The 12,142-nt window shown below is 34.0% G+C and overlaps 1 protein-coding gene across 1 annotated transcript; it reads right to left on the minus strand.

Annotated features, from left to right (window-relative positions):
* Window positions 1–241: 241 nt before the first annotated feature.
* LOC145578564 (uncharacterized) lies at window positions 242–11,797 on the minus strand. The gene is made up of 16 exons (XM_081635867.1): window positions 11,560–11,797; window positions 11,366–11,443; window positions 10,457–10,506; window positions 10,269–10,322; window positions 9,677–9,729; window positions 8,835–8,907; window positions 7,823–7,884; window positions 6,805–6,873; window positions 5,468–5,573; window positions 4,910–4,977; window positions 3,975–4,075; window positions 3,309–3,404; window positions 3,134–3,201; window positions 2,779–2,824; window positions 2,082–2,200; window positions 242–373 (listed from the first exon to the last, which is right to left on the minus strand). Exons 1-15 carry the CDS (start codon window positions 11,734–11,736, stop codon window positions 2,120–2,122), a joined length of 1,182 nt encoding a protein of 393 aa, XP_081491993.1. The 5' UTR covers window positions 11,737–11,797; the 3' UTR covers window positions 242–373; window positions 2,082–2,119.
* Window positions 11,798–12,142: the final 345 nt, after the last annotated feature.

Raw genomic sequence — 12,142 nt, forward strand, 5'->3', positions numbered from 1 at the left:
TATTTTTTTTTTCCCATTATGTTGTCTTTCTGATGTGCTGAAGAGTTCTAATTTCTGAATAATCTGATTAATCTCCAACTAAAAAGATAGCCTTGGAAAAGTCTTGTACATGCATCCCTGAACACCTGAAAAGGTATCATGATCTTCTAATTAAGTAAAACTCTTAATATCAAATTAACACTGAATCAATAATCTGAAACTCTGTGATCATGCCAACAGAGAAGCATAGTAACACAACGCCGTAAAATATACACCCTTGTCTTCTGCTGCTTGACAATCGATAAACACCGCCTTCTGAAGCTGGTTTTCCGGTGGCGTTGGCCTCGAGACAATGATCTTTGTGTGGGAAGGAGGTAGGAAAATGTCATGGTGACTGCAGAGAAAGAAAGAAAGAACAGAGGAAGGTGTGTTAAAATTTTGGTTAAGAAATAATAATAGAGTACGTTGAATGAATCAAACATAAAATCAGAATCATATATTTATACAAAATCTTTTGTTGACACTTGACAAGTTGATATTGTGGTCCTTAAATAAATAAATTATTAAATTACATAAACGTGATATAATGCTTGCTTATTGTTACATGAATTACATCAGTTACATGTACTAACAAAAAGGTGTGTAAATGAAGAGTCGTGTAAGACAGCAATTATAAAAGTTCTCAACTGATTTTGACACCTTTTTTTATTAACTGTATGATCGTATCACACCTCTTTCCACGTCTCATCCACGTAATCCAATTTGTTTTTGAGAGCAGTCCAAACATGTTTTATTCTTCTTTTTGGAATAAGTGGTTTGCAAATCATCTTTCTATCGAGGTTTACTTTAGTTCTACCTTGTTCAGTTCGTGACGGGTTGGTGTTTCCTTTTAAACAAATTCTCAAATACAAGTTCTAACATCTGAGATTTTCTAGTTAATTATATCTCCGTAATTAGTGAGAAAATTTTGCCAACTAAAATCGAATTATAAAAAGTTGGGTTACACCTGGTAAAAGAGGATTTTTTTTTTTTTTTTTTTTTTTTTAATTACCTACCAAACAATTACATACGTATTTGATTTGTATTTTAAAATTAAGGGAATTGTTTTTTTTGTATTTTTCCACATCAACCACTCCAGGCATTAATGATGTCGGCTATCTAAAATTTGGCCTCAGTATAAAATATTGGCTCTGTAGAATAATTTATACAAAGGGGTTAAGGGTTATGATAAAATGGTCAAAAAGTAGGCAGAATATATGCAACGAGCCAAAAATGATGATGATTTTAACCCATTAAGCCGCCTGGTGCCTACTAGTCAACTTGAAGAAACTATATTCTAGAAAATATATTCTAAAAATAAATCCACTGTATTTTTTGTTGATATAAAGAGCCGGTTATTTGGTCCTACCTTACCTTATCCAACAATTTAGCTAGTGCAATGTACATATGCTCAAAACCAAAGTATGTTCCAGGAAGAACACAATAATAGACTATTCACTGGTATATATGGAAGCAAATATCTAGAACAGAATAAGAAACAAAAGCACATACAGCTTGACTACTATAGTGCAGTAACAACCTAGCTAATGGCCAGCCATGAATGTCATTGTTATGATAGTGATACATTAATACAATTGATGTTCCCAACATCAACGCCGCCAATGGAACGTCTATGTCACACAGTCATTTATAGAGCTGATCATGGGGCCTGGCGGGTCACCTTTGGACCAAAAAGTTGGCACAGGCCCAGGTTGGAACAGGCCAGGCGTGATCAATCTGAGGGGATTATGACTGATTCGGTCTAGAAAAGAATATTTGGACCATAATAGTGTCAGCCCAAACCCGACCTGAATGAGCCCAAGCTGGACTTGATCAGCAATGCTTTATAGGTAAGTTTATCAGTATCAATATTCAATACCTAGTTAAGACTTCATATGAATTTGAAACTTTATATTCTCTAGATGATATTATAACAATAATGTCATGTTCAGCAGTTTGGCATTTACATTATTAGTTAAACTATACTTGAAGGATACACTATAAGAGTCATAAATCATGAGACCCTAAAGAGTGGAAGTTGAATAATGCCTAAATGTATTTACCCCAGTGATCATCTGCTCGGCTATGAGTAAGCAATTCATCACGTTTTAAGGTGGTAATACTTGTCCAAAAGCTTCTCCGTATACTCTCCGAATGTGAGGGTACTATTTGAAGGTATCAACTGGCAAAAAAAACAGAGATTAAATTTCAGTTCATAAATACATAGCATAATTATTACAATACAATGAGCAGAATAATAGTTCCACTTTCATATTGTTCATTACAATGCATAGTATCTGTCCTTCAAAAAAAAAAAATGCATAGTATCTGTAACACATAGTAGCATATTGATTGTTACTTTGTCATACTACAGAACCTTGAATTTTCTTTTGTACAATTAATGTAATCCATAATTGAGAGACATAATTTGAGATGGATTTTCGGACAAAGTAAATATGGAAGTAAATGCAATGCTATAGCCATTTACCCCATATATAGAAATACAATATCATTCAGGCATTCCCTCAATATATAACCTAGTACATACTACATAGGACCAAAATTCATAAACAATTGGACCCTGATATCCTTTCATGGAATTTTAAGATAAAAAACTGCTTAATGCAAGCACGATATGAAGCACTTCTTCCAATTTTACAAAGTAATGGCCCACAATACCAGAAAGCTAACCACGTTTAACTATACAGACATGACAAACTACCACAACAAAAAGAAGGATAAAGCTTGAAAAAAGATTACCTCTTTGTGAATATGCATATTCTCTGGAAATTTAAGCTTTTCGCCCCTACAAAACCGCGATCATTAGACACAGATCAACAATGACTTCATTAATCAACAGGATGGAGCATTTCTTAGCTAATTAATGTCAAGTCTTCATGAAGCAAGCTTGTCAGGGTCCAGTCAAAAGAAAAAGAACTTGTTTCACAGTTCTTGGCTTTAACGAGCTTGTTTCAAGGTTATTGACATTATAGGCTGAACCTAACGTGTCAAGAATACAAATTCTTTCTTCACTGTGACTACGGGGTATATATTATTGAAGCTTGAACACAACAGATGATATTAACACAATTTCCCACTTAAAAGGATAGCATACCAGTCAGGTTGCATAAATAACGCAAAAGTTGACCGTTCAAGACCTGATACCCCCTTGCCACTTGGTGCCTGAAAATGAAAGTGATTTGCAAAGTTTAAATGACCCCGCATAAAGAAAACAAATCTAAGCAACATTGCCAAAAAGTGTTTAGGAAACAAAGAATAGCATTAAGTACCCGAACGCAATGAGGCGTAGCATGAAGGTAGCCTCCTGATAGAATTTCAGTAGTTTCACCAATCTGATATGCAATTTCATCTTCTCCAAACACAACCTACAAATAGAATGGTCAATTTCTCAATCTAAGGTATCTCTAACATCATGACACATCACTTAATGGTTCAAGAATCTGCACATGAACTCCTGGTTTTTTTGTTTTTATTTTATTTACTCTATTGATCATGACTTACATAGCTCATATCACTAATGCTAAGTACAACTTTGAGAGACAGATGGTTAAATGTTGCTTATCTCATTACAGTTCTTTATATTAATTAGGTTTACTCTGAAATCTACATAACACTGCAGAAAAATTAAACATTTCTCATAGACCTATTGATAACCAACATACTGGTGGTTACTGTCATCTTTCTTGGTGGAAGTACTCTAAATTGAATCTGCACACAAAGCATCAAAAAGAACTACAAAACAAATAAAATGACCAATTAAGTATTCTAAATTTTAATTCATGGTTAATAAAGTGCCCCTTGTTTCACTATTTCAATACTGAAGTTATGTTTATTACTACTACTACTACTACTACTACTACTACTATTACTATTATTTTGGTGAAGTAATGTCTGCATGAAATAGAAAGAGGAGAACCAAGAACAAAAAGGCTAACCTTGACTGTTTCATCATTCCTGGTCTTTACATAAAGACCAGCAGCTCTATCAGGACAAGCTACCTGAACTCCATCTTTCAAAAACATGCCACACGTAAGACCTACAAAATCAAATTTATGCATCTGAGAAAAAGAAATAAATAAACAGAAATAATGAAATGAAACAAGAGTCACAGTAACCAACATTTTACAGGTGGTGCCACTACAATGCAGATAAATATGAGAAAAATTATAGATAACCCAGCAAAGTCAAAACCTATAAATGTCATGCAATTGAAGGAGCAAGTTCCAAAAGCTTCTAAATGGGTGGATATCCTACATTTCTACAATAGGTAAAGGAGAAACAAAAACATAACCCAGCAGGACCAGCACTTATGTGGGAATTTATCATTTAAGATTTATCAAGTAAAAGTGCCTTGTGCAAATGAACCTCAAATCACCCTATGACTTCTTATGCTTAGTACGCTTCCATCACAATCAATAGAGAAGTTTCAAGCCGCATCTTAATAAACCCTCTTCAAATTTCCACATGTTCACCGCAGTAGAAAAAAAATGTTAAGAAAATGGAGGACAAACCAATGTAATCAACAACAACGCTCATTATCTCAACTAAACAAGTTAAGTCTCTTACAAAAAGCATACTCCCCCATACCTATCTATTTAGATAATAAAATGAGCGGGCAGGGCCAAACTTTAGATAAAAATCTTAACATCTAAGGATGTAGCAGATAACATGGTATGGCACAAAAAGGAGAACGTAGGGAATATAAGAGACAGAGACGTATATAAGGATAAGCCAATCCAGAAACAGTTTTGGGCATTCTAGAGCATCGTGTAAGTGTAAAATTTCACTTGACAGAAAAAATTAGAAAAATGATCAATGTTTGATAATAGAGGTAATAAAAGTATATCAGATCTGTCAAGGAATTTCTAACCTGTAAGGGAACCATGGTCAGTATGCCATCCACACCAGGAAGACATTGAGTCATCTTTCAAACGATCACTGTTGGATGTATGCTCATTAGCAACAAGTAAATGGTCCCAAGATAAACGATCTCAAAACTAAACAAAATACAGAAATACTTCCTTCATGAAGAATTGCTACATTACTAATTTTTCACATTCCAAAACTTGCCAAAAGATGTGCTACTTGGTAAATTATCCTCACTTTTACACGCACAATTGAAAATGACGGCAAGAGCGAGAGACAAATTGAAGTATGACACAAATACACAATCCAACTCTCTTACAAAATTTTGGAACATAGAAATCTGAGAGACACAGAACAACAGATGCACTCATTTTCTAATTGAAATGTGCCAAATGCTAAATTTGATAACAAGTTCAACTCCTTAGTTTTGAATATTCTAAGCAGACAAGTAGTAAGCACCTAACTCGCAGATAGTTCACGTAAACTCTGAAAGCCTACTAATAATAACTGGAAGGCTAATGCAGACAAGGTTTCTCTATATCAGGACATCATGTTAATTCACCTCTCTTGTGTGGGAAAATAATAAAGAAGCCGGCCCTTATGACAGCGTGAACGATGAATTATTTGTTCAAGGCCTTCATCTTTTCCAACTTTCATGCCTTCAGATACTGCAAAATTTGCATAATAAATTGCAAACCATTAATGTCCGTACAACAAAACAAAAGATAATTCACAGATACATAATTTCCTAACACACAAAATCATTTAGCCTAAACTTGGGTTTATATATGAATATCAAACCTAATCTGTGGCTGAAAGGTAATGCATCAGACTTATGAAAAAGGTACATAAGGAATTGTTATTATATTTCAGTTAGACGTAGCTTGAGCAACAAGAAGAAGAAAACAAGTAACAGGAGGGAATTAGTTGGTCTATACAAAGAGAGGATTAGCGAGAGAGAGAGAGAGAGAGCATGGGGAAATATAATGGAGTGTTTCATTTTAATTTAGTTGTAATTGGGAGAGAATCTGATAAGGAAAGCCTCTCAAAAACTAGAATATCATTTACATCGTATTTCTTATTTCATCAATCAGATTCACTCTCTTCTTCCCTTAGTATTCTGTCAACAATTCTAGTTCGGCAGTTTACAACTTGGTATCAGAAGCACTAGCTATTCTGGGAGATTCAATTACATGAACAACTAAGTTTAGCCTGCTCTTTAACGTCCATTCTAATAGCAAACTCCAAGTAGGAAACTGAAAGCCATATAAACTATCAAATAAACAAATACTCTCTTCATTTATTTTTACATGTTTCACTTTGATTTTGTGCAGTATTTATATATTCTACATTTCTACTTTATTTTTATTAATAATCTATAAAAAAAAATAAAATAAAATAAAATAAATAAATAAAACACATGTTATTAGATTATTCTCAATGTATATTTTCAATATATCAATTTTTGTTAGATTTACAAATTGATTATAATAATAAAATATTAATTGTCAAAGTTGTGAATTGGCCAACGTGTAAAGTCAAAGTAGGGGAAAAAACACTAGGGAGTTCTCAATGAAAAGAAATACTGCAGATGCTTTAAGCAAAATCGATATAACAGGTCAATTTGAGTCAAAGTCATCGAGTTAATGAATTGTACCAGCTGAAAGAAACAGCAATATACAAAATAATGAGTAACAAATAGAAAGAAGGCAGAGAGAACAAATTCAACAAAATACGACACTAGAATTGGAGATATTAAGAGGAACAATTTAAATCCATACAGCTGTGCATCAGAAAAATAGATCTGCAACTCTGCAAGACTAAAACTCATAAGAGATGAAGTATAAAGTAACAGACTCGGAAATTCTATAAGAATCGAAATGTTTATGTAGAGTCTACCATATCGATCGCAGTGATATGCCACCATCATGCCAACATCAAGCATTATCCTTCCAATTGCTTTAAACGCTGCACATCATATTACAAGAAAATGAGAAAACCACAGCAATTCAGAATTTTCTACATCTGCAAGACAAGGGAATACTAGAATACTATAATACCATAATAAGTATTAAGATATAAAATCGACAGAAGTGAAGCTCAGACTTTTAAAATAGATCAAAATTAAAATTAGATGATCAAACTATCAAAGTAAGAAGCAATTAATAATTCATGGCCAACCATAAGATAAAAAATCAGAAGTATTCAATGACTGCAAAATTCAGATAATGATTCTTATGAATCAAAATTTAGAATAACTGAAAGTTTTAATGAAACTATCATCTAAATTTGGAAAACCAGTGTAGATATACCAAGAACAATACATTCCAACATGTAATCCTTACATAATATAAGCATCTAACAAAGCTTTTATCAAGATCAGCTATGTAAAAGCTTGAAAGCACATACAAAAGAAAAGGGGGGGAGATACAAATAAGCAGTGCAGCAGAGACAGAGTACAAAAAATTGGAGGGAATCAGGGAAGAAAACAAAACATTGAGGTGGTATCAAAGAAGATAATATGAAGTATAACAGTGTTCTTAGTGACCATTGATTGCCTCTATAGAGTATGAAGGTATGAACTAAGCCAAATTCGATTACATGTGGAAGAAGAAAGTAGGGAATTTAGACTATAAATGTAACTTCTAGAAAGCTGCCCATGGTTAATTATCATACTCTAAATGTCGAAAACATGATCATATATACATTCAATCTGGTAGAGAGAGGGGGGGGGGGGGGGGGGGTGGAGAACATAAACATAAACACATTAATAAAAACCTCCTGGTGATGAAGCATATATATATTTCAACTAACATCAAAAACACCATAATGGCATCTAATCAGCAGCCACACACTGTATAGATTAGTAGCAAGATATATATGTTTGTATGTATGTGTCTGCGCTGAACAAACTTACCAACTTCTAGTTCTGGCAAAGCACTTTGGGGCCATATATTCCGCCCACAATATGCTGGGTACCTAAAAGGCAGGGAATGAGCGAAATGTGAGTAGCTGCTTAAGATTGTATCCAAGTATAGGACATCTTAACTACAGAGAATAAGTTATTAAATATGGTATATCCTGATTTAGGTTAAAAACTGAGGAACCTCTGGCTTAAAACGAGTGAAGCAATAATGCATTAATTCCTTGTCAGATACATGTTTTTATTGAGGGGATTCTTAATACAAACTAGAAGTAGAAAGTGATTGGTCATCCTAGGTTTATTTCCATATTTCACTGATGTTCTACAAAAACCGAAGAATCAAGAGGTCAATACTCTTGCACCAACGTGCAATATACAGTCTAAACCTTAACAAATCAACATTTATGACACAATGAGCTGATTCGTCCTAATGACTGTCAGTTCGATATACAAGGCAAAAAGGCCTGTAAAAATGACTGTCAGTTCGACATACAAAGCATCGAACCACAATTTCTAGGCCAGACTTCTGACACTCCAGGCAGCAACATAGTGATTGCATAAAGGAGGGAGACTTTTTGAAGGACCACTCTGGGGTTGTGTGAATTCTTAAAGGGTTTTTGGTGAGTTTACCTTCTTACCTGGATAAACCCATCAAAAAAAACATGTACATAAATAAGCATGTGGCCTTGCAAATTCATCCCTTCAACTACAACCACCGACCACATTGATCCTTCCACAAACAAGGTCTATTGTGGTCCAATTTACTGTCCTTAACAGTTAAGACCTTAACCCGCATGAATTCCAAACTGTGTCGAATTGTTACCCTCCAACATTAAGTATTAGCCATTTTTTTGTAATAAGAAGCTTTAGCAGAATGATACTGGATGATTATATTGATTGAAAAACCATAATTATACCTATATTTCAACAAAGGCAGCAGTTGACATGGGATTAAAATAAAAAATAAATAAATAAACACAAAAACAATATTTCTGACCTCTTTTACCTTTGAATAAGGGATTGGTCCAGCGTAGGTACATCTAATAAGGGATTTGCATAAAATGATCCTTTCAACATATCTGTAGCATAAAGAAGACAGGCAAAACAATCAGAAGATAACTGAAGAATAGCATGGATAAGAAAACATTTACAGAATTCAAGAGAGATTCTCCTCATAATACATATTACATACGCATAAGAAATAATTGGATGTTATTCACAGGTGACATCAAATAAAATTTCATGTAGAGTGACGGGATGATTTATATATTTACTAGAAAAAAGTTTGATGCACCAACTACAAGTGTGAATCACAGCTTGTCAAAGTGTAACCATGACTACACATGACAGATGTTATTAGCAGTGAACAGTCTGCCTTGAAAAAACTGACATAGAAGGCAGAAAAATGGAATAGGGAACACAAAATGATCTAGCTATCCTTTCCCCATAAATAGTTCAGGCAAAGTGAAAGAAAAAGATTTCCTGCCCTTCCCTGTTGCTAAAATTTGGGTTCAATCATTCTGCTTTCTTATTTCTTTAATTCCCTATGGATCAATTTGGGATTTCAGACCTTCTCTTAAGCCTAAGGGTGAAATTGATGTACTATTAAACAGCTGATATGAAAGCTCAACACATGGGAAAGGGGATTTGTCAATAATGCAGCGTTCCAAAACGAAGTATATGTTCAACTGCAACCCTCAGTTTAGGGAAAGTATCAAGCCTTGGTCCCACAAAACATTTGTGTTTTCATTATTAAGTCTATGAGAAGAACTTCCAAAATCTCTGCTCCATAACAAAGTAGAGAACAGAATCTATAGATTTATTTAAATTTGGGATGGAAAAACTTGCCAGGATTCCCAGATTCAAGCTTCTCTTTCCCATGACTCCAACCAAAGTTGTACCTGAATATTTTAGTTGAAGAGCCATTAAGTTAAAAGACTATAAAGCACATGGAACAAAAAGTGCAAGGTTATAGACTTTATAGTGGAATTGTTTATTTGAAAATAAAAGTCCTCGTGAGATGCCTATGCTAAAGAATGAAAGCCAATCAAGAGATATGGATTTCAGCTCCAAAAGCTGTTAAACTACAGGTGTGTTAAACATGGGCAGTATATAGCATATACATCTAGAATCCTTTTTATGATGGTGGTTTTTTGCTTAATATTGCCAGTAGGATTTAATGATCTATAAAAACTAACACCTGCACATAATCAGTGGCAACACATATCTGGATGCATCTACAGATGCTCTCAAACAAGGAACGATAACGGGGGTTGCCCTCACATAATTATTTCCAGCAGCAAAAAAGCATCACGCAGAAAGATAAACTTTGAACACTAAGGACCAATGAATAGAGTAAATTGCAAATAGGATCAGAGTAAACAAAAGAAAGGAGCATGGCTTAATGAGCAAAAAGCTATATGTCTTGTTAAATGGTTACCTACTATCAGGATCCTCAAGTTTTTCCTTCTCTTCCTCCGGAAGTTTTGCTAGTCTGAAAACAATATACATATGCAAAACATTATTATCCAAATTGTGATGCTACTCTACTCCTAATTTACTTGACAGCTGCCCATATATCATTTGTCCTTTTACATAAGACATTGAAAAGCAATATCGAATTCTTACTTGGGTGATAGACGCAGAAGAGTCTGGCGCAATGAAGAAAAACCTGGAACCTACATAGAGATATAAAATACATGTGAAAAAGATCAGTAACTCAATAAGTATGTAGGGCAACTGTGTATTATAAAACCACCAATTAAAACTTTGCAGACAATTGCAAATGACAACATTGATTCCACAATGACAGAACCTAGATAAGGTATCAAACATGACTGAAGCTAGAGCCTTTTATTGACCTAAACTAATGCAATGAACTCCCAGATCTAACCACGAGAAGAGAAAATTGATCTTTATCATTCTCTGAGCATGAAAACATTGAAAAGGTGTTGAACAAGTGTGAGAAACATGGAAATATAGAACATTCGAGTACATGGATCCCCGTTCTTTTATTCCCAACATCAACAATACTACTACAACCTTTACTCTCTAACTATACACGACAGTCTCACGTGAGTCACATCCAGTGTCAAGCTTTAGGAAGCACTAGTGTCATATGGGAGTGGTGATGTTATAGGCATCTACCCTATTTGGAGCAAGGTCATTAATAAAGGAAATGGTAATGCACTGTTATCTTAGGAACACCATAAATCATGATACAAAGTATATCATCCTAAGAAGGTCAACGAAAGTCAACAAGCCTTATAACTTCAAACTTCTTAAGACTCAACTCCATGATTGATTTCGAGTTTTCGACAATTAAATCATAGTAATTCGACTTGTAGCAGTAGGGCCGTATGTATCCTGTATTAATTATTTACACATATAACCTCCAACTTCATCACCTAGGGCCTTGTAAGTTTGATCAAACATAGTACTTTTTAATTTAAATGCAAATTGAATAGAGTATCATAAAAAATCAAGCAATTAAATACAAATAATTAAACAAACAAGTGAAATTATGAAAATAATTACGTTGGAAATTGAGATAATCCCGAGTCCATTAGGTCCAAAACCTTTTTCAATCAAAGCTGACAAATCCTCGTTCTTATCCTTCATATTCAATCACAAATAATATTCCAACAAAAAATAAGCAATAATCCATAAAAAATAATAAATATACAATTAAATTTTGACCAGAAAAAACACAATTGAAGAAGAAGCAATACTTGAATGTCGGAGAAGGGAATGGTGACCGGACGAACAGTCGGAGGATGAGAAAGCGACATCACAGAAGCACGAAATTGGAGAGAGAAAAACCTAGAATTTGGGGAAAATTGCGAATTGTGTTGAATTTTGGCGTGGGAAAACGAAGGTGTAGAAATTGGAGAGAGTTTCAAAGACATCGGCAAAGTTTGGCAACTTCGGTTGCTTTTTATAGTAGGCTAGTAGAGTTTGTGTGATAGTTCAAATATAAGAGGGAAATGAAATTAAATTACGTAGTAAAATAACATTTGGAGTGTTAAGATTCCAAGTAGGTGTAATGTGTATAATTAATTGAGCGGATTTGCTAAGTGGGTGGATGGTGGATCGCATCTACGATCTACTTAATTAGTGTTAACTCCTAAATAATTATTGCACATTTAAGACATTAATCACATACTAATGGTTGTTAATTTCTTGAATGCTACTTTCTTAGAATCAATACCAATCAAGCAATTATACAAAATACTTCGTAATATTTACATAAATTATTATTTTATTATTATTACTTTATTCTTATTCACTTATAAATATTGGTGAACACTATCC

The sequence above is a fragment of the Chenopodium album genome, chromosome 14 (assembly GCF_948465745.1).
Source record: "Chenopodium album chromosome 14, dcCheAlbu1.1, whole genome shotgun sequence".
In the NCBI taxonomy this organism is placed as follows: Eukaryota; Viridiplantae; Streptophyta; class Magnoliopsida; order Caryophyllales; family Amaranthaceae; genus Chenopodium; species Chenopodium album.